This window comes from Crotalus tigris, unplaced genomic scaffold (genome assembly GCF_016545835.1).
Source record: "Crotalus tigris isolate CLP2741 ecotype Arizona unplaced genomic scaffold, ASM1654583v1 scf7180000017666.27876245, whole genome shotgun sequence".
NCBI lineage: Eukaryota > Metazoa > Chordata > Lepidosauria > Squamata > Viperidae > Crotalus > Crotalus tigris.
Genome location: NW_024096551.1, coordinates 2,540,371 through 2,566,287, shown reverse-complemented (window position 1 = coordinate 2,566,287; position 25,917 = coordinate 2,540,371). Strand labels below are relative to the sequence as shown.

Here is a 25,917-nt window from a genome sequence, read left to right as displayed (position 1 = left end):
TGGCCACAGAGCCCCATTGGCGTGAGCAGAAATCGCTCCAGGATAGCTGGAAGAAAGCCTTTGCCCGGCCTGGGATTATCCACTCGACAGATCTGATGGGGGTGGCTTCTGCTGCTGCTCTAACCGGTCAGCCTGCAGGGAAGCAGCAGCTGGTGCACAAATCTGCTGCCTCGTCGGGCTGCTAGTGAGCAGCTGAGGCGGCTCCAAATCCCTGGCTGCACCTCCACCTCCTCCTGCTTCCCTGCATGGCTGACCGGTCAGAGCAGAAGCAGAAGCCACCCCCATCAGATCTGTCGAGTGGATGCGCCCAGGCCGGGCAAGGGCTTCCTCCCCCCATAAATCGGCAAGAAGTAAAACCTATCTTATTACGGCTTAGTTCACAACCATAATAAGGCAGATGAGCTGAGCAAAGGCACATGAGCTAGATTTTTGGGTGGAGGAGAGGGGAAATAGCAAGCCTCCAGGTGCCGATGCAGCAAACAGATTAATGGGTTGCTGCAACCCGCCTCTTGTTCCGGCCGCTGCGGATGATGGAGCTGCCAGCACCAGGCAGAAGAGCGGGGCCCTGAGATGGGGGGGTGAATCTCCCTGGGCTGCATAGTGTAGAGCAATTGGGGGGTGGGGTGCAGACAACACACGAGCAATAGAATTGAGAATAAAAAAGACGCAGGCGGAAACAGCTTCGGGACACTTGCCTTGGGGCTCCGCTCTTCTGCCTGGCTGCTAGGAAAAAAATTCTTGGGAACAAAGGTTTTTTTAATTATGGTTGTGAACTAAGCTGTAATAAGAGAGATTTTACTTCTTGCCGATTTATGGGGGCGAGGAAGCCCGGCCTGGGAGCATCCACTCAACAGATCTGATGGGGGTGGCTTCTGCTGCTGCTCTGACCAGGTCAGCCATGCAGGGAAGCAGGAGGAGGTAGAGGGCCGCCGGGAGTCTGGAGCCGCTTCGGCTGCTCACTAGCAGCCTGACGAGGCAGCAGATTCGCGCACCACCTGCTCCTTCTGCTTCCCTGCAGGGCTGACTGGTCAGAGCAGCAGCAGCAGCAGCCCCCATCAGAGCCACCCTGTAGGGAGGACCCGCACCAGGTGAGGGCTCCTTTCCGGCCATCCCAGGGCCATCTCCACTCATGCCAATGGGGTTGCCATGATGCATGAGGCTGTGGCTGCTGACGGACACCAGCGGCCCCCATGCGCTCGCTGGCCTCTGTTTGGGGGGGGGGCTGATGGTGTCAGGCAGCAGCTGCTCCAGCCCCTGCCTTGCCTTGCCCCGCAGCAATTGGCACACCCATCCTGCCTCTCCTCACCTCACCCCACAGGATGAGCCTCCAGTCCACTGCCCCATCTGCTAGAGACCCCCTGGATCTCCCCCAACCCTTCCTGGCCCCCACAAGCATCTGTCCCCACAAACACCATCAAGATGGCCACACCCGCTGTGGCCATGCCCACCCAGTCAGCCATGTCCACCCGGCACGCAGCGATAAATAAATGGGTTTGGGGTTGTGGTTTGGGCACTCAGTCTCTAAAAGGTTTGCCACTGAATTAGGTGATCGATAAATTAGAAATAAAGTTTGTTAAGTGAGATTTACTTTCTGGTAAGTGGACATTGCCCTTTTTAACAAAATTTATACAATGTCATTGACTGCAGTGAAAAACAGTGATATACACACATACATGGTGATACACACAGATACACACAAACATTGTGCTTGCAGTTTTCTATTTTCCTTTGTATGCTAGTGCATAAGGAATAGCTATAAAAATGAACAGCTCAATAAAAATTACTCTAAAAACATTTTTAAGTTTGCAATAGTGTTTCATGTGTGTGTCAAAGTAATAATAAGATTTAGCTGAATTTAATTTTACTTGAAGAAATTACTAGAAATGTATAATCTTGAAATGTGAAGGCTATATGTATATATGTATTATATAACAGTGTAGACGAAACACGTTTAAGAAGAATAGAAGAAGAAAACAGTTTTTTTGATGTGTAATTAAATAAAATGTTATGAATAGAGGAAGAAACATCCTGTTTTTTTAGCCAGAGAATGTAAGAGCTGCAAGTAGTTTAGATTTTGGCTGATATTAAATTTTATAAACTAATATATTTGAGCAGACATTTGCACTTAAATTACTAATGAGAACTACATCATCAACAGAATTTCAAAATAAACATGAGTCGCTGTATGTGAATACTTTCTTGATTTTTCCACATAACTTATGGGCTAATACATTTCAGAAGGGTTCAGCCATGCAGGCCGTATTTGTTTCCCTCCCATTTAAGGCAAAACATTTGTGTAATGGATTATTTTTCAATATATGGCAGATCTTTTGTATTGCATTGTTAGATTTTGAAAAATCTGAAAAGTACTGAGAAAAGAAAAGGAAGCATAGCTAAAGCTAGTTTATAACAACACCATTAATTGTTTTCATACCCTTACAAACCATCCTTTATTCTATCATATTCAAACACTGGTTCACACCCTGCTTTTTAATCTTTAAATTTCTCTTCACATTTTTTTAAAGAATATAATCAATTCCATCCAATTACAACTTTATGCAAAGATTTTTCCTCAAGAATTATTTACTTTTGTTTGTGTATTTGTTTTATACTTCAATCCTCATTCTGTCTAAATGATAAATTCAAGTATTTTGCACCGGTCACTCACTTTTCAATCTACATTTCTTTACCATTTGTATTTTATTGTTTTATCACACACTTGTTAGGTACCTCATTCCAACTAGCTTCAGTTTATTTTTATGTTTTCATGAAATAGTGAGTTCTTACTTTCATATATCAAAGAAGGCAGAAACACTCTCTGAGGCATTGCCATTTTTGTTTCTTTTAACAAACATTCCTTCCAACACTTTCTACCTACATTTGCACATCTTAAAGTTTGTCCATCCTTTAGCAAACATTCTATCATTCTGCATTCCTTCTCTTGTTCTAGTGTTTTCCCCCATCCTTCCATTCTCTATTTTTGATGCAGTGATTTTCTTATGTAGTCTATTCAGCATCATTTGCATTGAAAATATCCGTATATTTATGATCATTATATTCACTCTTGGTACATCTCTGCATAAATACTTTAAATTACAGAGTCATCATACTTCTCTGTTTTACTTCCTGATCAATGTTGAAAGAATGGTTAAGCATTCTATGTAAAGTACACATGTCTTATTTCCATTGCATATCACTCTTCAATTATTTATTTGCACAAAATATAGCCCCTTCACACATTCTCTTTTTTAAAGCAAAAATTTAAAATTAACATTCCTTCTTGCATTCATCACTCAATGGTTAAACAGTAAAAAATTTCCAGCATAAAGCTACACTGCTCTTCCAAAATTTTACTCTCTATCAAATATTGCTGGAGATTTACTCCAGTGTCTTTCTAGTATTGAGTATATACTCCTTTAGTTTTTCAGAATTGAGCAGCATGATGGCCTAGAGCAGTGGTTCTCAACCTTTGAGTCGGGACTCCATTTGGGGTCGAACGACCATTTCACGGGAGTCGCCAAACAACACAGTCCACCATTTTTTTCCCCTTTTCCTTAGCTATGCTACTCCCTTTTATTCTATTGGCTTTTGAAAGCCAATAGAATAGACTCTCTTGAATAGAGTCTAATTCTATTGGCTTTCAAAAGCCAATAGGAATTGTCCAGGCTGCCTCTGCCCACTGAGCCCGTCAAAAGTCCCATTCTTATGACCGGTTAAGTAGTCCTCGACTTACGACCAGTTGGGGGTCGCGGCATTAAAAAGGTTGAGAACCACTGGCCTAGAGGTAAAGATACTCACTTCCTATTGTAAGGTTGAGAGTTCAATCCTAGGAAGCAGCAGATGTTTCTCTATCAAGGCACAAAGAGAAAATATCTACTGTGAACTCCTCATAGGGTTCAGGAAGGGCATACAGCCAGTAGAACTCTCAGCTCCATTCAGATGCCCCAACTCCACCCCGAATAAAGGAATTAAGAGCCGAGGTGGCGCAGCAGTTAGAGTGCAGTACTGCAGGCCACTTTAGCTGACTGTGTTCAGCAGGTCAGCGGTTCAAATCTCACCGGCTCAAGGTTGACTCAGCCTTCCATCCTTCCGGGGTAGGTAAAATGAGGACCCAGATTGTTGGGGGCAATGTAAAATATATATATATATATATTGCTTACTGGTGTACACTGCTTAGAGAGTGCTTGCACTTAAAGCGTTATATAAGTCTCATAAATAAATAAAGGGTGGTAAAAAAAATTGTCAGACTTTTAAATATTTCATTTGATTCCTTATGTGGGTAATTTTATAGATGTATTTTTAATTTTATATGTGTACTAATTTTATTATAATTTATAATATTTTACTGCAACCATTTATAACGGAATCAGAAGTCTGTATTTCAATAATAATACTGTTCCTTTGGGTCAAAAACTGCAATGTGATTGTGTGCTTTAATTGCTAAAGCTAAATATATTTGGCTGAAATGTTTAAAGAACCAAATATATTACAGGATATGGTGTAGTGCAAGCATATTTATATATTATCTATATTAAAAAATACAATGTTCATTTCAAGCAGCAAATGAATCATTTGAATTACACTTTATGAAATAGTTAATTATTGTTCAATAATTTTGTTAAAAAATTTTTACAAATTTTTACAAATTTAAAGAAGAAATAAAATAAAAGTGATAAATACACAAAAAAGGAATGAAAGACCAAAAAGAAAAAGAAAAATATTTTTTTATTCTTTTTAAGGTGATATCCCGGTTCCCTTTTTTCATATTATACCTTTTCTTATTGTCAAACGTATAAGTCACAAGTTCTTTTTTTTTTCCATAAAAAATCCATAAATGTTTTCCAGTCCGTGATAAATGTATTTATTTGCTATCTTTGCAAATTCTGTCATCTTCACTAATCATTCCTCCACTGTAAGTATTTGAGTCTTTCCACCTTTTTGTACATGATCAATTTGCTGCAGTTACTATGTATAAAAACATGGTATTTCTCTGTATATTAGCCCTAAAAAGAGAAGTTTTGGTTACAGATGAATATTAATCTTTAACACTCTTTTTATAACCCAAAATTTTCTAGCCTTTTCAACAAATTCACCCGACATGATAAAAAGATTGTTTTTCATATTTTAACATAGATTTAAAATACATTTATATTTTCTGGAAAGTTTTTATGGTATCTGTCCAAAGGTACATTATTTTGTAAAAATTCTGTTTGAATTTCAATCTTTTCAGTTATTGATCCACCTGTATATTATAGCCAGATTCTTAGCCCATGTTATTATACTCTTCTTCTCGTTCTTCTATTTCAAATTTTCTGAAATATTTTTCAAATAATTTGTCTAGTGACAAGCATTTTATAAAACAGATTATTGCACAGACTTTTCTATGTAGTAGAATTAACTTTGTGATTTTCAGACTTTATGTCAATCCAGGGAGACATTCCTTAACAACAGCTGTCATAAAACTCAATGCAGAAAATGCTCAATCATTTTAGGTCACCTGCACAGTTCATAATAAACAGTAACACAAAGCCTTAACATTACAGCTGTGCAAATTCTTGAAATACATATTTTATAAAGAATGTTAATGCAAATGAAGTCTTCTCTTGAAAACATTAAAACAACCATATCCTTCAGAAGGTTAGCAGTTACTGTTTCTAATTGTATGCATTGTGTACATCAGTGGTCCTCAACCTGTGGGTTGGGACCCCATTTGGGGTCGAACGACCATTTCACGGGGGTCACCAAACAACGCAGTCCACCATTTTTCCCCCTTTTCCTTAGCTGTGCTACTCCCTTTTATTCTATTGGCTTTTGAAAGCCAATAGAATAGACTCTCTTGAATAGAGTCTAATTCTATTGGCTTTCAAAAGCCAATAGGAATTGTCCAGGCTGTCTCTGACCTGCTGAGCCCGCCAAAAGTCCCATTCTGCAAACGGTGCTGCACCAGTTGAGTAGTCCTCGACTTACGACCGGTTGAGTAGTCTTCGACTTACAACCGGTTGGGGGTCGCGGCATTAAAAAGGTTGAGAACCACTGGTGTACACGAAAGCAATTTCTGCTGCAATTGCTAGTGAAACAGAGAGATTTATCACAAATTCGTCTTTGAAGAATTAAGTCATCTGCATTCCTCATTAGGTTCACATAACTTTTTAAAAAGAAAGTTCTGTGAGCCTGATGAGGAATACAAACATCTTAATTCTTCAAAAACGAATTTGTGATAAATCTCTCTTGAGCATTTTAAACAGGTATATTAAATATGCATGATAATATATAAATAAATGGTAATATATATTTTAATATAAGTGTTGTATATAATATGTTTAAATGTGTGTTATGTATATGTACACTTTGAGAGCAAGCAACTAAATTTCATTTTTAATTTGTGCCATTGTGCCCACAGTAAAAAAATAACAAAGTTTGTCTGTCTATCTACCTACCTACCTACCTACCTACCTATGTGATAATTAATAATAGTACTCCAGATTTTTACTGCTTGTTACCTGATCAACTAAACAAACAATGGTGAATATAGCATTTTAAAAATATGTGACTTTGATCTGTGTAGAGAAGATGACATGGAAAATCTTAAATTTGTCTCTGGTTCAAAGGCGATAGTTATGCTAATCTAACATTATTTCCACAAGTCATTGTGATAGCTTATTTCCATATTAAATATATTTCATACAGTCACTATTTTCAAAAGCAGTTTTCTTTTCCCACTTTTTATTCTAATTCCTTCCTTCTCTTCCTCTTTCTTTCTTTCTTTCTTTCTTTCTTTCTTTCTTTCTTTCTTTCTTTCTTTCTTTCTTTCTTTCTTTCTTTCTTTCTTTCTTTCTTTCTTTGTGAATCTGGCCAGACATATTTCTAAATAAATATGATTTGATTGTGTAAAGTTGGATAAACTACTCATTTCTTGACATTATTTGAGACTGAAACTTTATTTTATTTATAGAGAATATAGATTTTTGTAGTTGAAATTTTATGTATTTACAAAATTGTATACATGTTCAAAGTACTATGACAGAATGGAACAAGTTACTTGTCCCTGAAGTAGTCAGTGCTGAATGTTCTGCTTTAATTGCCTTCTAATTATCAGGCTGAGCGTAAGAACAATGTGAAACAATCCAGCTAAAGTTCAGTTCTTTATTTATATCACATCAGAGTTATACAATCTTAGTAGATGGAATCTAAGTTGCACAGGTAGTCCTCGACTTACAACAGTTCTCTTAGTGACTGTTCAAAGTTACAATTGCACTGAAAAAAGTGCCCCCAAGGCACAGCCAAGCAAGACACCTGCCTGCCTGCCTGGCCGCACTCTTTCTCCTATCCAAGGTTTTCATTGTGAGCATTTCTGTTGAGGATTGGCAGTGGGGGTGGAGTGGGGAGGTGTTTGGTTTTTATTCCCCCCATCTGCTGGGTGGTTGCAGCAGGTTTTGGTCACTTCACATGACCCTGGAACACTGTGACCATCATAAATATGAATCAGTTGCCAAGCATCTGAATGTAAATCACCAGACCCTGGAGATGCTGCAACATTCCAGCTGATCAGCACTTCTTCTGGGCTCAGCAGAAGCACCAGGATCAACGCCGAGCTACAGCTGGAGCTTGATGCTGATCCTGGCGCTTCCGCTCAGCCCTGCAGCTCCAGCCATCTCTTGCCAGGCTTGTGTGATGCTGCCACCGGTTCAGCTTATTCCCCTCCCCCGCTACCACTTTTCTAGGATGATCGCGTACCACCTGCCAGGTGCCAATGTACCACAGGTGGTACCCGTACCACTGGTTGAAAAGCCCTGTTCTAGAAAGTATCTATCCTAGATCTCTTGTTTTCCAGCTCCAGATTGCTCTATCTCTTGCTTCATTCATCTTGAAATATGCCCCCTTCTTCCTGGAAATATGCTGCATTACTGTAATCCATCACATCACCTTCTCCTTCGCAGACATATTCTATCACATCAGTAAAAATATTGTTATGGCTATGCATGTGACATATGCAGCAATAGTGACACATGGCCTTCTGAAAGGGTCTGATCTTGAAGACATCTAAAAATGGCAAGAAGTTTGAAATGCACTAGTCCACATATTGGGTAAATCAAAATTGCCATAGTTGCATAACACCTCTGTATGTCCGGGTTTGGTTTCCAGTAAGCTTTTAGGTACAACTCAAAATGCTAGCTTTAAATGATAAAACCTTCATAGGTACATATCTACCTAAACCATCACCATCTCCATATGAAATGACTGATCTAACCTTCCCCAAATCTTTAGATGATCCCTGAAATGAGTGGGTCCACAAATGTTACTTTATAGTTGTATTTGTCATTCTTCAGAATGGCCTCTTTCTCAAAATGAAGCTAAGCGTCCTCATTATTGGCGTTCTACTAACTGAAGCATTCCACAGGAAATTACAGGATTATTTCCTTTATTCTAATTTGAATAATAATAATAATAATAATAATAATAATAATAATAATAATATAATGTTGGAAGGGATCTTGGAGGTTATCTAGTCCAACCCCCTGCTCAGGCAGGAAACCCTATACCATTTCAGATAAATGGCTCTTCAGTTTCTTCTTAAAAACTTCCAGTGTTGGAGATTCACAACTTCTGGAGGCGGATTGTTCCACTGATTAATTAGTTCTAACTGTCAGGAAATTTCTCCTTAGTTCTAGGTTGCTTCTCTCTTTGATTAGTTTTCATCCATTGCTTGTCCTGCCTTCAGGTGCTTTGGAAAATAGCTTGACTCCCTCTTCTTTGTGGCAACCCCTGAGATATAGGAACACTGTTATGTCACCTTCTCTTCATTAAACTAGACATACTCAATTCCAGCAACCATTCCTTATGTGTTTTAGCCTCCAGTCCCCTAATCATCTTTGTTGCTCTTCTCTGTACTCTTTCTAGAATCTCGACATCTTTTTTACATCGTGGTGAGCAAAACTGGATGCAGTATTCCAAGTGTAGCCTTACCAAGGCATCGTAAAGTGGTATTAACACTTCACATGATCTTGATTCTATCCCTCTGTTAATGCAGCCTAGCACTGTGTTAGCTTTTTTGGCAGCTGCAGCAGACTGCTGGCTCATATTTAAATGATTGTCCACTAGGACAGAGGTCCCCAACCTTTTGGGCACCAGGGACCAGTTCCGTGGAGAGAGATTTTTCTGTGGACCGAAGGGGGCGTGGTTTTGTGTGCTGCCTGCATCCCATGGATGGGGCTTTGCTTCTTTGTGTGAACCAGTTGCTGGCATGCCGCGGCCCAGTACCGGTCCATGGACCAGGGGTTGGGGACCCCTGCACTAGAACTATTTCATCTTTATACTTGGGATTTTTAAAAATTGTTTGGCTTTATTATTTGGCATATTTTATGTTTGTACTGATTTAAATTACAGATATTGATGTAAATTATGGCACAATACCAAAAGTAAAAATAAAAAATATGAAGAAAAATTACATAAGATTGCAGCACTTCAGGTTATATATTCCTTTTATTATTTCTACATTTTATAATGTAGCAATAGTAAAAGGAAGATACAATCTGAAGTATTGTAATCTCATGTAATATGAAATTTAAATTTAGAAAACAAGTCATAATTGAGGTTTATAAATCCAAGTCATGATTGGATATTGCGAAATCACAAGATATGATTTGGCCTATTATTTAAAAAGATAATATAAACATCCTTTATAAGCCCAATAAGCATGATTTCATATTTAGTTCTGCTTAAAGTTTCAAGTTAGTATTTAACATTAACTTATTAAACATTCAGTTACTAAAGCAGAAATTATTGAAGCTAATATTTTTTTAATGCTAAGGTTTTTTTTTGTTACAGGTTGTAGCACAAAATGAACATAATTAGGGAAAATAAAGATTTGGCCTGTTTTTATACAACAAAGCATTCTTGGAGAGGAAGGTAAGTAATTAGCTATGAGCTGAAATTTATATTTTGAATTGTCAGCACATACAGCCTGGCAGAGAGGAAGGTTCAAGTGTAGAGCTAGCCTAGAGTCAAAGACAACCACAAAAGGGCTAATGCCTGCCCACCCACTTCCATCCCCAAGTTCCTTGGAACCTTATCTAATTGTTCCTGGGGTAAACTGCCAGATTGGGGAGATTCCTGTATTATAGGCAAAACATTATAAAGTAGTCAATTTGAACTTTGCACATATGATTCTGTTTTTCGTGCCTGATAGCACATTAATGTATTCATATATATTTATGGACTAGAGAAGTATCTATCCTTTTGCTAATAGCAAAGTTATTGTTTCTTTGGGGGTGTTTATCCTAGTTACAACATGCATAAGAGCAAAGAATCACTGGCTTGTAGGAATTTTGAAACTTGTAAGGTACAAAAAAAAGTAACCCTAAACACATATATACCACACCCACACAATGAAGTGTAAGGTTGGCCTGTAGGCATGGCATGCTGGCTATTAACAATTGTTGGAAAAGTTAGGACATGTAAAAAATACATTTGTATTAGTAAACTATCCTGAACTGGGTATGAAGCAGGAACATTGCACATTTTTTGCATGCCCCAATTTTACTAGCAAGTTCTTGTATATTTTTTTTCTGATACCTTACAGTTTTTGTCATTGAGTTGAACAGAGATTCAGCAACATATGTATGTCACTTCAGATGCAATCTTCTCCTCCTTCTTCTCCCCCTCCAAATATTGCAAATATCCACATACATTAAAATAAACTTACAATGTCTATTAAGGCAAATATAAAGGAATTACATTACAAAAATTTATTTGTAGCCCAGGTCAGCCTAAATTGAAATATGACACCTGTTTTAAATCTGTGTACAAAAATGTTCACATTAATTGAATAATTATTGTTAAATTGTATTTATATTTTATTGCTATGGTTTACGTTTTTCAGTTTGAATGTTCCTGTAACTGCCAATAATTTATTAGTTAAATCCAATTTATTTTTTCCTTCAATGACTCATCTCTTAATGTTCTGTTCCATTTTTTCCACATGATTACTGACTAGTTTCTCTGAGACATTCTTTTTCATACATATCATATGAGAATTTTCCTACGTAATTGTGTTTTGTATATTGACATTAATTTTCATTCCCATTTTTTAATATTAGTGGCATTTATTATTTCAGATTATTATTACAATTGTTTGTATTATTTCTATTCATTTTTGTATGCATCTTTAAAAAGAATTATCAGTGTACAATAGCCTGATTAATATTTAATATTAAGCAATTGTTTTAATATTAATATTAAGCCATATGATTATTGAATAAACCATAGTGCCCTGGTTTGGAAATAACACCAAGCTATGGGTAGATTCACACATTATCTTAAGTGAAAACATATTTATAACATAGTATATCTATAGTATATACTTACTGTATAGTAAATGTGATAATTTTATTATTGTATAACATCTATATCATAATATATTTTACACATTGGATTTTTATCCTGCCTTTATTGCTTTATAAGTAACTCAAGGCAGCAAACATATATAATACTCCTTCCTCCTATTTTTCCCACAACAGTTTCTGTGAGCTGAGAGAGAATGAATGACCCAAAATTACCCAGTGGCTTTCATGCCTACGGCAGGACTAGAATTCACAGACTTGGTTTCTAGGCCAGCACTTTAACCGCTACACCAAACTGCCTTTCATTTATTATGGTTATAATAAGATTTATGAATCATAGTAGCATCACCTAATAAATATTCAACATAAAATGTAACTTGTATGTCTTAATAGTCTTAACTTTATAGTATAGTCTTTATATAGAGAAACTATATATATAGTGTGCGCACACACACACACACACACACACACAGTTTTTCAGACAGACCGGTCTGATTGATTGCACCTTGGCATTTTGACTGCTAAACTGCAGTTCACTTTTTTATAATCTCTTTTACCTTGCAGCCCCCCAACTAGGGGCGTTAAGCAGGCTCAAGTCACCACTGCGATACATTACAAATCCAGATTTCTTTTTTGCTGACAAGAGTTAAAGATTTAAGTGGGAGACTAGTATAGCTATTTCGGACTCATTTGTCCTCATCAGGTAGCCACCCCTTTATGGGATTCGAACCAGGGCAGTCTATATGCTAGGCAGTTCTATTAACCACCGGGAGGGAGGGAGGGAGGGAGAGAGAGAGAGCAAGAGAGAGAGTCTAGAGGTAAAGGTAATAAAGGTAACATTCTGCATACTTTCATGTAAATCTAAATCCTTGTTTCTCATGCTAATATTTTTAGATATAAACGTGTCTTTTCAGTTGGAACTCATGCCATCACAACATATAATCCTAATACATTAGAAGTTACAAATCAGGTAATGGCAAATAATATATTCTCAAAAGTTACTATTTATCTTCTATGTGAAAATGATAGAATGAAAAGAATGTTGTCTCAGTTGCATGAATTAATAAAAGTAAAATGAATTGCTTGGCTACTTAATGCTGTTTGATATATATGCAGAATATATATCAAATCATGCAAGTTCAATGGCCAAAGAAGGTTTAAAGCAGAAGAAAGTTAACTTTTTAAAAAATGTTCAGTTAGGAAAATAAAATAGTGTATACTTTATGACCATTTAGATCACTTTTCTCTAAGCAGGAATACTTGCAACTTGGTATCTATGAATGTGAAATTATGGAGTTGGATAACTATTACTTAAAATAGACAGAAGATTGAGTTGGTTTTATGGGATTAGAATTAGATGAAAATAGTTGTAATTATTAAACTGGTACTTCATATTTATTAACTTTAATTTCTGTAGTTTTCATCCTGTTTTGTGGGGTTTATTTACAACTGGATAAGAGGTTATAAATTGGTATAATTTTTAATTTATTTTGTACATGATGGTTTAATACCTGCTTCGCAGAAGGTAGAACTGTAGATGCATAGCCATTCTTAAAAGTTTGTGAATCCTTTTGAATGTCCAATATTTTTGCACTAATATGGCCTAAAAATGTGTTCTCCACACGTCATAAAACTAGATGAAGGGACCCAATTAAACAAATGAGTTAAAATATTATTCTTGTTCATTTTTTGAGGACAATGATCCAAAGCTAGATACCTCAGGTGTATGGCAAAAGTATGTGAACCTTTGCTTTTAATAACTGGTGTGGACCTACTTTAAGATTCTAAAATATAATAACTGTTGATCAGTCCTGTATATTGGCCTAGAGGAGTTTTAGCCCTTGCTTCTTACAGAACAGCTTCAACTTAGAGATGTTGCTTGGTTTCCTTGCATAAACTGATTCTTTCAGTTCCTGCAACATTTCTATAGGACTTTGATTTGGTGATTCCAAAACATTAACTTTCTTCTGCTTTAAACCTTCTTTGGCCATTCAACTTGCATGATTTGGTCATTGTCTTGCTACATGGCTAATATTTTTCCTGAACTTCAGTTCACAGGTAGATAGATACTCTGATATTTTCCTATAGAATTTGCAAGTACAGTTTAAAATATATAGTTCTATCAAAGATAACAAACTGTCTTGCTCGAGAGGTAGAAAACAAGTCCAAACCATGGTAATATCACATTTCACTGCTGGGATAAGGTTCTTATGTTGGAATGCCCTTCATCAAATATAGTGCTTTCATTCAAGCCAAAAAGTTTTATTTTAGTCTCACCCAGTCACAAAATATTCTTCACATAGCCTTCTGGCTTATCCATGTAGTGTTTCACAAACTGTCTACAGGCAGCAATGTTCTTTTTGGCAAATAGTGGCTTTCTCCTTGCAAGCCTGCCATGCATACCACTTTTGTTCAATGTTTTTCTGATAGTGGTCTAAAAAATGAACACTGATATTCATCAATGCAAGAGAGGCTTTTAGTTATTTGTTAAATTACTCTGGGGTTTTTTGAAACCTAGAATATTACATGCTATGTTGTTGGAATGTTCTGGGTTGATCACTTGGAGAGAGTAACAGTGTTGTTGAATTGCCTCCATTTGTATGTAATCTGCCTGACAGTGGATTTGTGAAGTCCCTACTCTTTGCAAAGAGGTTTATAAGTTTTTTCAACCTGTTTCTCAGAAGAGAAAAGAAATCTGCTTTGTTCAAGTCATTTGCCAGGCAGAAATAAGTGACTTTAGATCATTTTTCTCAATAAATAAATAATGTTTTTGACTCATTTAATTGGGTTCTCTTTATCTAGTTTTAGCACATTTTAGATCATATTTATAGAGAAATTCACAAACAATTAAGCACCACTGTAATTAAAATGTGTAGATTATACATGTCAGATTTCCACATTAACTCATGTAAAAGTTAATATCTTTCATAATGATTAAATGTTTGGGATAATGAGAGTACCATGATTGGGTACCCAATAAATATCCAGTATGAAATCCTTCAAGAGACTGATATAGACTGATATGTAAAAATTTTTAAAATGTTGCAATGGTTAGATTGCAATGGTTATTTGTCTTTCTTATTAAATAGAGCAGTCAATTATATAAACAGCACTAATAAATGCAATATAAATATATTTTCCTTGGTTCTACTTCAGGGATGTCAAACTGCCGGCCCATGGGCTGGTGGCATCATGCGGAGCCGCGCCTACCCCAGTTCCGACAATGCAAAAAAAGTCGCAGTACGTCACAACAAGTCATGTTTGACATCTGTGCTCTACATCTTTTTGAAATATTAACTGGGAGCTTGAAAATTCATAATAGATGTCTGGAGTTTGCAACATAATACGGCACTCTTTGAAATACTTTACCATCCTCTAATGCAGGGGTATGAAACTCGCAATGTCACATGACATGTTGTGACACATCGTGACTTTTTTTCCATTGCCAGCAATGGGGTGGGTGTGGTTTTGGCATGATGCATCCGGCCCGTGGGCCGACAGTTTGACACCCCTGCTCTAATGAGTCTGCAGTTGCAACTCACATCAGCATTTTCAGAAGAAACAATTATCTCTATGTTCATCTTATAAAATAAGTTACATTTTAAAGATAGTAGTGTGTAATGGCAATATATAAGACACTGGGGTAAGATTTGATTTATGTTTAAGAAACAGTTAATTAAAAATGTGTTATGTTATCAAGCTAGGGAAATTTTTGAAAAAATATATGTTGATACAAGAACTCATATTCTGTGCTGATAAATGGAATATTCTCAGAGTGTGATTTCTTGACTTAGTGGCCTTATGGAGACATTTGTAGCATCAGCCCTGTTGGAAAAGGACAAGGAACAGAATTCAGCCTCACATTTCGTAAAGGAAGTGGGAAAAAGTCTGAAACACTTAAATTTTCTACAGAACACAGAGCAGAACTTCTTACAGAAGCACTGGTAGGATTTATTGATTTAAGGAATTAAATTTTTGTTTCTTTTACACTATAGTTATAAATAAAATGACAGTCTCTTGCACATGTTAAAGAACATTATTTTTGGATTTATTTGAATATTTCATACATTTCTCCATTTGTTGTAGTATAAAATGCATATTTTATTAATGAAGGAAGCTTTGGATGCAGATCATGTGCTTCATATTTTATTTATATAAAGCACAGTATTAGCCCTACTTTCTTTAGAAAATCAGACCAGTGAGATAACTTGAGCTGCGAAAAAAATGACTATTTTTAAAGTCACCAAAAAATTCTGGGGCTGAGACTATCCCTCTTTCTTGTTCAGTAGCTTAATCATACTGGCTTTCAATTATTTGAGAGCTCTCAGAAGTGAGTAGTTGAAACTAATAATATGGTTTGTTTGTTTGATTTTGAATTAGTCATATATGAAACCAGCTATACTGCTTTATAAAATATGGTTTGAATTAATATTCTACATGAATCAGAGCTCTGGCTTGTTTAGCAAGCCATGGCTAAAATGTTGTTTATGTTACACAGCATAAGGCACATATTTCCCCATGTAATATAATTTCTTTGTGCCTCTTTGTTGATTATTTTTCTTTCCTTTCTTTCTCAGCGATTCAGAACTGATTTTGCTGAAGGAAAAATCACAGGAAGGGCAAGTATTTTTTGTGTTTTGAATAAATATTAGTTAATTAGATTTGCTTAGATTTCCTTTCATGCTGAGGTTCTCACAGATCACTACATTTGAAACCTTTTTCTCTAAATAGATTAGACTAAATTAGATTAGAATATATTTATGCTAAGAATTAATTAGTGTTCTGGAACCAAAGAAGAGGGGCCTTCTAAGTGGCATTTTTCAAACATGGCTTCTTTAAGATTTGTGGACTTCAACTCTCAGAATTCTCCAGCAGTTAGGAGTTGAAATCCACACATTTAAATTTGCTAAGTTTGAAAAACTCCCTGAGATAGAGGAACATATGTCACTTGGAAACAATCCCTGTCTTGAAGGAAATATCTCCAGGAAGGATAAACACTAATCTGATTGCAGCTACTGACCACAAAAGAAGTAGCAGTAGAATTTTCATTTTCTTTTCCTTCCTGCCAACTATTACTCTGCTTTGCTAGTTGCCATGGGATTGCCTTGTACTGCAAAAAAGGGACGGGAAATCCAAATTTTGTTGCATCTGAGGAATTAAGAGCACTATATAACTTTAGTGTGTTTTAAATAGCATTTAAAACTTGTAATCAACAGGGGGGCTCTAATTATATTTTGAATTTTCAGTATGTTGAAGCCAGTTTATTTGAGGCATATTTTTTGTGGGAATGTGTGAAATATTTTGTTATGCAACATTCTATTTTTCCACTTGTGTTCTTTTTCATGTTTTGTTCTTTGTGGAGAAAAAAAATATAATTATAAATTAATGCATAATGAAGTATAATAATTAAGATTCAGTTTCTTCCTCATATGCACACTAAAATCACTTTAAATTACTCAACAGAATAGAAATATCATTAACTTATATTTACGTGTTTCATTTGTTACATATTTTTCTGTATATAAAGAATATGCATATAAATACACATTATAATATATGATACTTACATATGTAGTATTTCACTGTTTGTACACAGTCTTGGGAACATTGTTGGTGCTATTTTTCTGGTATATACAAACATTATATAGAAGTAGATGATGAATCTTGCTGGCCTCATCCTGTAACAAATTTCCTGTTTTTGTTTATGGTTTGACCTCTGAGGGGAAATATAGTCTAAGAAGAAGCTTTAGTATTCTTGTTTGATTTGATCTACTGAAACCATCAGTAACACAGAATATGTTTATACTTTTTTCACCTAAAAGAATTGTTACACTACATTTTTTTAAACTACTCATTTTTTATCATAGAGATACAACAGTTATAAGCACCACTGGAGTGATTCAAGACAACCTGTAATTCTAGAAGTGACTCCGGGAGGTTTTGACCAAATTAATCCTACAACAAATAAAATCCTGTGTTCTTATGACTATAGATATATTGAAGGATTTGTTGATCTGTCTGATTATCCAGGAGGCTTTTGTATAATTTATGGAGGATTTAGTAGACTAGTAAGTATTATAAAAGATCTGCTTTACCTGCATTTAATATCTAATACACTTGTTTGTTCTTTAAAAAAATGTGATTCTTTTAGTATATATTATTATGTCATTACCTAAATGAAGTTTTGAACTTAATTACTGTAATTTACCATTAATAAAATGTTACTTTCATATAATACTTTTACAGCTTTTTTTTTTGAAAGAAAACAATATTTCCTTAAATAGATAGACTATTTTAACTCAGTATTGTTAATTGTTAATTAGATAATGGAGCAATGAATATTGTTTAATTTAGCTTTACTTATACATTTTTTAGTTTTACAGACCTCATTGTCTTTAAAATATAAAGTCTTACAGATTTGGCAATATTCTTAGAATATTCATATCAAGGAATTTATTGAAATTTGCAGCATTTATTTGCTTCTGAGCAAAGGGAAGACATTATTAAAAGTGCAATAGAACATGCTGGCAATTACATTGGCATCTCCTTGAGAACTCGAAAGGAGCCTTTAGAATTTGAACAGTATTTGAGTCTTCGTTTTGGGAAATACAGCAGTGATGAATATATTACATCTTTAGCAGAATTTGTGGTCCAAAAGATATCACCAAGGCATGCGGTAAGTGCTACAGTCTGCAAGATCTACAAGTACTCTTTTTTATATATTGTTCATTTCTGCTATCATTTGCATTGCCTGCCCAATTTTGTAACAATTCAATTTTTGTAGAGGTCTATAAATTTGCGCCTTTTATAAAACTACAAATAGTTCTTGAAATAAGACCATAGTTACATAGTCACATGTTGTGACTGCCATTAAGCGAGAATGGCCTCACTTAATGACTTATCCCCTGTTCTTCCTGTTTAATGAACATGTGGGCTGTTAAGTAGAACACATAGTGCCTTGGCTGGGGGACATCCTTGAAGGCCTAATGCAGGGCTATGCTCACCTGTCTTGGACCTCAAAGACCATCCCTGTCTGAGATATCCATATTCTGCTTCCTTCCCCACTTGATCCTTCAGGCTTTTCCTCTCCCACCAGGTCTCTGGAGGCTTTTCCCTCCCCAACTGGGTCTCCACAGGCCTTTCCTCCCTCCCATTGGTTCCTGCAAGCCTTTTCTTCCCTCACTCAGAGTTCTTGCAGTTCTTCAGCCTGATTCCCATTGCCCTGACCCCAGATCCTCTTCTTCCCATCTTTTCAAGAACTCTGAGACCTTCCAGAATATTGGAATGGATTGCTTCATTGTGCGACCATGTGGTGCAATTCTGGAAGTGGCAGCAGTGTTTACATCTACCAGAATTCATTTTGGTGATTGCAAATATGGCGGTTGCTTCCAGAATTGCACCATGTGGCTGAGCAACAAAGTCTAGTTTTCTCCACATTGAAGAATGTATACTAACTAACTTTCAGTGATTTATATCTTTTCTTGTACTTCATTAATAACTATGTCTTTCTTCGAACAATTTTAAAATAAGGAATGAAAATGTCAAATATAATTTATAAATATATAAAATAGGTATTACCTAATATGTCTCATTTATTGTGCAATGTTAGAGTAAATGATGTCTCATGAGGAAAAAGGTCTATATATGCTGACGTAAAGATATAATTTCACAGAGGTGAAATGTAGAATTTTTCAAAATTCTGAATTACTGTGTTTCCCTGGAAAATAAGACCCAACCTTATTTTTTTTCCCTCCAAAAGAGGCACCAAGTCTTATTTTTTGGGGGGTGGTCTTTTCCTTCACCTCCGGCACCGACAACCACACCCAGTCAGCCCATTTCTGCGGCTGAAGCAGCAGCTTCATTCTGCATCTGAGAATGGAGCTCCAGCCTGCATTTCGCAGTCAAAGGCCTTTCCGGAAAGTCACTGCAGCCGAGAACTGAGGTATGGATTGAATCCATAGCTCGGTTCTCGGCTGCAGTGACCTTCCAGAAATGCCTCTTACTAGGAAATGTAGGTCTGGGGATGCCGCAGAAGAAGTGGGCTCACAAGGAGAGCCTGGCTGCAAGGTAAGTAGTTGTGAGGCAGCTCCATACCTCCACCCACTCCCAAGCTTGATTTTTAGATGTGTGCCTCGCCCCAAAACTAAGGCTTATTTGGGAGGTAGGATTATATTAGGCTCACCCCCAAAAATCAAGCGAGGGCTTATTTTCAGGGTAGGTCTTTCAGGGAAAAACGCTAGCACTGAGGTAAAAATCCTTTTTAATCGAAAGACACAGATCAGCTTTGTTTGCTACCTTGCTACTTTATTTACTATTTTAGTTGCATAACTGTTTTTAGAACAAGTTTTAAAGGCTTGATATGTACCAAAAGGATGCAGTGTGTAGTTTACTTGTAGAAATACTTTTGAATTAGTAGGCACATTAGCAGTACCAACTTCGTCTTGCTGCTTGGATGATCAAGAGATCTAGATAAGCTCCTTTTACAAGTATTAGCTGTATTTGAGTCAAAATCTGTTTACTATTTTCTAAGATGAACAGTGTACATGTACATGTAAAAAAATCAATCTTCACAGCAAGTTGCATTATAATTAAAAAATTAAGGAATCTGCATTTCATTTGCATACATTTATGTATTCATGGACCTCAATATATGTTAACATTAAACATCTTAATATAGGTAGTCCTAGGCTTATAATCACACAGTTGTTAAGTGAGTTGTGTCTAATTTTATGCCTTTTTTATCAAGCTTTTTAAGCAAATCACCACGGTTGTTAAGCAAATCCCATTTCTCCCATTGATTTTGCTTGTAAACAGATCAATGGGAAGGTTGCAAATGATAATTATGAGATGCTGCAACTGAGATGCTTGGTAACTGGCATGTTATTTATGATTCATAAATAACATGCCAATTGCCAAGCATCTGAATTTTGATTATGTGACTATGGGGATGCGGCTATGGTCATAAATGCAAGGACCAGTTGTAAGACTTTTTTTCAACACCATCTTAACTGGTTATAAGGCAAAGAGTACCTGCATAAGGAGGGTTTAGTATTTAATTTCTTCCATTTAATCTGGTTTGTAATTTCTATATAATTAAATCATTAATTAAATAAAATATATCTCATATTTTCAAGGAACCAGTGAAACGGATATTAGCCCTTACAGAAACATGCCTAGTGGAACGTGACCCAGCTACATACAATATTGCAACACTGAAACCTTTAGGAGAGGTAAGAAGCAAATAGTGTTTAATAGATCACAGAAGCATAACCTGACAAACAGCTTCACTTCAAGATTCACTCATTTAGAAACTCTAATACACATAATTTGTGAGTTCATAAATTACATTAAAATTTAGAAAAGAATATGAAATATTGGCATTTGTAATGTGGTATTTAAATATGTATAGAATAATAGATTTAGTATGACAAGTTCTATTTGACGAACTCTTTCTTTAAAGGTATTTGCGCTAGTATGCGATTCTGAAAATCCACAGCTTTTTACCATAGAATTTATCAAGGGACAAATCCGAAAATACTCTTCAACAGAGAGGTATTTTAAAATATTATTGAATTATCAATTACTTTGTTGGTATGTCAGTTTAGGTAGTATTCTTACATACACGATATAGTACTTATTTTCCTTTTCAAAATTAAATAGTTACTCATAATTTTTCAGATATATAGCTTATGTTTTTATATTGATAAGAAAAGATACTAGTTTTTAAATTCCCTTATCAAATCCTGAAAAAAATAAAGACAATTAAAATTATAGTCTAGAAAATAAACTTTATTACAGGTTAATAACTGAAAAGTATCTAAAATAAAATAAACCCTCCAGTACTCAAGGAAAACAAATCAGTCCTTTCCATTTCTTTTCAAATAAATACAGACATTGAGGAAGTAGAATATGGTCTATTATCTCTTCAGTTGCCCTGCCTCAAATAATACATTTAATCGTTCATTTATCTCCTGTTATGTTTTGAACTATTTATCAATTCCTCACATGTCAATTTTGGAAAATGTGTTTCTTTATCTTCCTGACAGACATGAGACAGATGGTGATGTGGTTTCAGATGTAGCCAAATTGATACTGTATATTACGGGACATGTTATGTTTGCAAATGTTGCCTCATCATATTTTATACAATTCAGTAGAAAAACATCTTGTTTTTGCTGTTCATGACAATAGTAGCTAAAAATTGAACAATTTTCCTAGGGATTCACTGTTAGCCAGTTTGCTGGATGGAGTTAGAGCGTCTGGTAATAGGGATGTTTGTGTGAAAATGACACCAACAGAAAAAGGGCAGCGATGGGGCCTTTTGAGTATGCCAGTAGACGAGGAAGTTGAAAGCCTTCATCTAAGATTTTTGGCAGCACCTCCAAGTAAGTGTGCTTTTTAGGATTTATATTGCTGTATTAGTTGGTTTTTTGTCTTCCTGCAGATTCAGAAAGCAAGCTAACTTTTTAAATTTTGGTTCCTACTTGTTCTGTTGCAGATGGCAATTTTGCGGATGCTGTCTTTAGGTTCAATTCTAACATTTCATACAGTGGAGTTCTGCATGCAGTGACACAAGATGTAAGTGAAAAATAAACACATCAGTCCCCTTTTTTCATGGTTATCCTTTTTGTTGCTGTTGAAGCACTTTTCTTTCTTCCTTCAGGGTCTCTTTTCCGAAAACAAAGAGAAGCTAATAAATAATGCTATAACAGCATTACTCTCCCAAGAAGGTGACATTACTGCATCTATTGCAGAACTTGAAAGCCAGTTCCAAGCTGTTAGAAGATTAGTTGCCTCCAAAGCTGGATTTCTTGCTTTCACACAACTTCCAAAGTAAGTATTTGAACCTCAATATATACTTTATTACTAATTATTACTACATTGTATCTTCTGTAATAATTTGTGATACTTTTTACTTCTGTTCTGTTACTGATCTCAGTGACACGTACTTCCAATGTTATATCTATAGCCTGTATTGGAATAAAAGTAGAAAGGGTTGTTCCTTTAATCCCAAATACAATGGTTTGTCAAAAATCAGTAGAGTTGAATTATAAAATCTACCCCACTGCAGTTCTATGGCTCCATATTATGGTGATTTTATGATTTTATCTTAATTTAATATATTATCTAATGTAGTCCACATATCTTTCACATACACATACACACACATTTGCTGACATTTTATTTAAGCTAAATTAGTATATCAGTGTTATACCAGTGTTTTTCACAAGGCAACTGGACTTTTTTGTTTTTCTTTGAAGACGTTTTGCTTCTCATCCAAGAAGCTTCATCATCTCTGACTGGATGATGGGAAGTGGAAGGATTTATACTCTTTGCAGACAACTGGTCACTTGCATTCTTTTAGTCGTTGAGGCCACTTGGAGGTTTATCTGTGTCATAAAGGTCATCTGAGTAGTGCAAATGGGTATGGAGCCTTCTTGTAATTCAACATTCTCCAAAATCAGCCCACGGGCGGTTGCATCATATGGATGCTGCGCCCACTCCAACTCCGGCAATGTGAAAAAAGTTGTGACACGTCACGACCTTGTTCTAAAAGAATGTAAATGACCAGCTATCTGCAAGGAGTATAAATCCTTCCATTCCCCATCATCCAGTCAGAGTTGAAGAAGCTTCTTGGATGAGAAGTGAAATGTCTTCAGAGAAAAACAGGGAAGTCCAATTGCCTCATGAAAAAGCACTTTTGGGATAACTATGGCCTGGATGACTGAGAATCTCCATAGACATTTAGTATATCAATGATTGCATGACCTCTGTAGATGCCATATGCCAGGAGTCCCCCACTTCTAGTCCACAGACACTGGTCCGTGGCCCGTTGGGAACCAGGTTGCACAAGCAATGGGTGAATATGCGAAGCTCCATTTGCACAAATACTAAGTCATCTCTATTTTGCGCATGAAACCATTCTCTCCCCTCCTCCCTGCAACCATATGATATATATGGTCTTTAAATGATTAACATTTTCTTGAAAGTATTGCATAGTCTGTTGGAATGATCCCTTTAACTAATTTTTGATTCCATCTGTAAAAAAAGCTTTCTAGGAAATCACTTTCTATGGCTTTTCCTGGGATTCTTTGCGATTATGTTTAGAGCAAGCTAATTCAATTTTGAAATAGGAATTCCAGATATACAAGGCATCTTGTACTGCTTGTCCCTGTGATATATTTATTGACAACAGTTTTTAAAATACGAATAGACCAATTATCTGGACAAGATCACTGTTTTGATCAATTTATATTGTCTTGTTTTAACAGTGTCCCCATAGCATTATTTGAAGAAAATATAGGAAACCCTGTTACTAATGATGGTACCCCTGTGATGTAAACGCAAAAGAAACTCTGTTCTGTTATTCTGTTAGTTCTTTTACAACACTTGTTTACAATTGATTTCTCCTCTTCTGTCTAAATTCCCAGAACATTTTGATTTATTCTACTAACTTTATTCAAAGAATTCTGTGCCTTTAAATGTTGCCAGTTTTTGTTACACTGCCTATAAACTCCAGCTTAGTAGGAACTAATTGCTAGTGGATATGCAATGTTTTGTAATGGTGATTTTTTCCCTTTTGATCTATTATTTATCTCCCTTTAGTTTAATGTTATGTTGTTAGATCCATTCACTTAAGCTAAACTGAACATTTCAAATTAATAGAATTGTTTAATTTTGAGTTTTAATACTAAAGATAATATTCACAATTATATATGTAATATATTGCCTTATTCTTTTTAAAGATTTCGAGAGCGCCTGGGTGTCAAGGTAGTGAAGGCTCTTAAAAGGAACAATGATGGAGTTACCCATGCTTCCATTGACATGCTTTGTGCCCTTATGTGTGTAAGTACTTACATATAGTAGAATATTTGTGATCAAATTTAGAGGCAATGATTCTTAAAATGAAGAGGTTTACGAAATGCTGAATTTCACTGGATTCAATATGTTATTGCATCTGGATAATCTAATGCATGATTTAAATAAGTGTTCACCAATTTAATTTCCTCCATATATAATGCAGATAAAATTAACATCTTCAAATCATTATGGATGGAATTTGGAGAGACTAGTTAACTAACAAAAGAGGGCAGTTTTAAGAAAAAAATATATATTTGCTTTTTTCAATTAAGCTAAAAGTTTTGAGTTTATTTTCTCTTTGTGAATGCAGCTAGGAAGAAAAAAAACTAAAAGAACTAGGGTTAAATTTCAGGAAGTTGGGATTGTTTTTAAGCTTGTGAGCTCACTGATATTTTATGTGAGTTATAATGGAAAGATTTTTAATTAAAATTGTTGTATAAGATGAATTGATGTAAATGTGTAAGATGAATTGACTTAGTATGTTTCTACCTTTATCATTTTTATATTATAATGCACATAATTGCAGCTTTATATTAATGACATATTTTTATCCATAGCCTATGCATGATGACTATGACTTGAGGCAAGAACAGTTAAACAAGGCATCCCTTCTTTCTTCAAAGAAGTTCTTGGAAAACTTGTTGGAGAAATTTAATTCACATGTGGTCAGTGTTTTACATGACTCAAATATTTAAAAATTCTATGTTTGAGAGATGCAATGAGAGGTCTTCTTGGTTATATAGCTCAGAAATTTTTGGTTTCATTGCATCATGATTTTTAGAAGACGCAAGATGCTGAAAATCTGATTTTATGGCTGTTTTATGTTACAATTATGTCTAATTATATTTGAAAATTAAGGTTATAAATAAATTGTGTGTTGGCTATAAGTATCAGCAAATCTATAAACACTTCTTTGGGTATCTCTTTGTGCTGTATGATTTTATATTTTAAATATTATCTAAATTAAAAAATAAGTTACCATATTACAAAGTAAAAACAGCTAGCATAATTAGCTGTTCTGAGAGAGATGTGCCTATAAGAATTCAACTTTTTGGAAGTATTTACTTAATTTTATTGAATATCTCTATAAATAGTCAACCATAAACTGTTATGGAGTGAGCCAGACTGAAGTAAAATAAGTGTCCTATAAATAAATTGATGTGTGACTCTCAAGATTTGTTTTAGAGGTTCCCATCCTTCCTCTCCAAAAGATATCAAATAACTTCTGCCAAATAGATGTTTTCTAATTAATATCTGTTAATATGGCCATTTTGTGACTAGATAAACTTTTCTATTTTCTGAGAGTGCCAACAGTGTATGTTCATCATTAAATATGTGCCCATCTGAAAAGCTTACTTGTCTGTTTTTAAAGTCAAAATTCTGGACTGTAATTGAGATCTAATATCTAATGAGATACATGTAGTATTGTAGTTGTATAATAGAAGGTGAATATAGTTGTTAAAAGTAAACAGGCAATCACTGAGATTATTTTGTGGATATTTTTTTGAAAATTAATCATAATGCCCTATGATTAAAAGAATTTTAATCCTTTTTGAGGATAAATTGTGTCCAGTAAAGAAAATGACTCATGCATATAGATTGGACATGATTTAACAGTAATTTCTTTTATAATAAGTTTTTAATAAGTTTATTCATTTTTATGACCTCTTTGGAATGTGTTTTCTTGTTGTTACATATGGGTGCAGCACACAGAAGT

At 35.4% G+C, this 25,917-nt stretch overlaps 1 protein-coding gene across 7 annotated transcripts in view; it reads left to right on the top strand.

Moving 5' to 3' along the window:
- Positions 1-25,917, top strand: part of DNAJC13 (DnaJ heat shock protein family (Hsp40) member C13) — a 75,483-nt gene that overhangs the window by 2,792 nt on the left and 46,774 nt on the right. For 4 of the 7 annotated variants that reach the window (XM_039336197.1, XM_039336195.1, XM_039336194.1 and 1 more), the window contains exons 2-14: positions 9,826-9,906; positions 12,234-12,309; positions 15,134-15,283; positions 15,917-15,958; positions 17,207-17,407; positions 17,809-18,015; positions 20,474-20,569; positions 20,800-20,891; positions 21,558-21,724; positions 21,838-21,917; positions 22,003-22,172; positions 24,086-24,185; positions 24,758-24,865. In XM_039336197.1, coding sequence (XP_039192131.1) covers positions 9,839-9,906; positions 12,234-12,309; positions 15,134-15,283; positions 15,917-15,958; positions 17,207-17,407; positions 17,809-18,015; positions 20,474-20,569; positions 20,800-20,891; positions 21,558-21,724; positions 21,838-21,917; positions 22,003-22,172; positions 24,086-24,185; positions 24,758-24,865 — 1,557 coding nt within the window. In that variant the 5' untranslated portion in view covers positions 9,826-9,838. Of the gene's footprint in view, positions 1-9,825; positions 9,907-12,233; positions 12,310-15,133; positions 15,284-15,916; positions 15,959-17,206; positions 17,408-17,808; positions 18,016-20,473; positions 20,570-20,799; positions 20,892-21,557; positions 21,725-21,837; positions 21,918-22,002; positions 22,173-24,085; positions 24,186-24,757; positions 24,866-25,917 lie in introns of those variants that run through there. The other 3 variants (XM_039336193.1, XM_039336198.1, XM_039336200.1) reach the window with 3 other exon arrangements.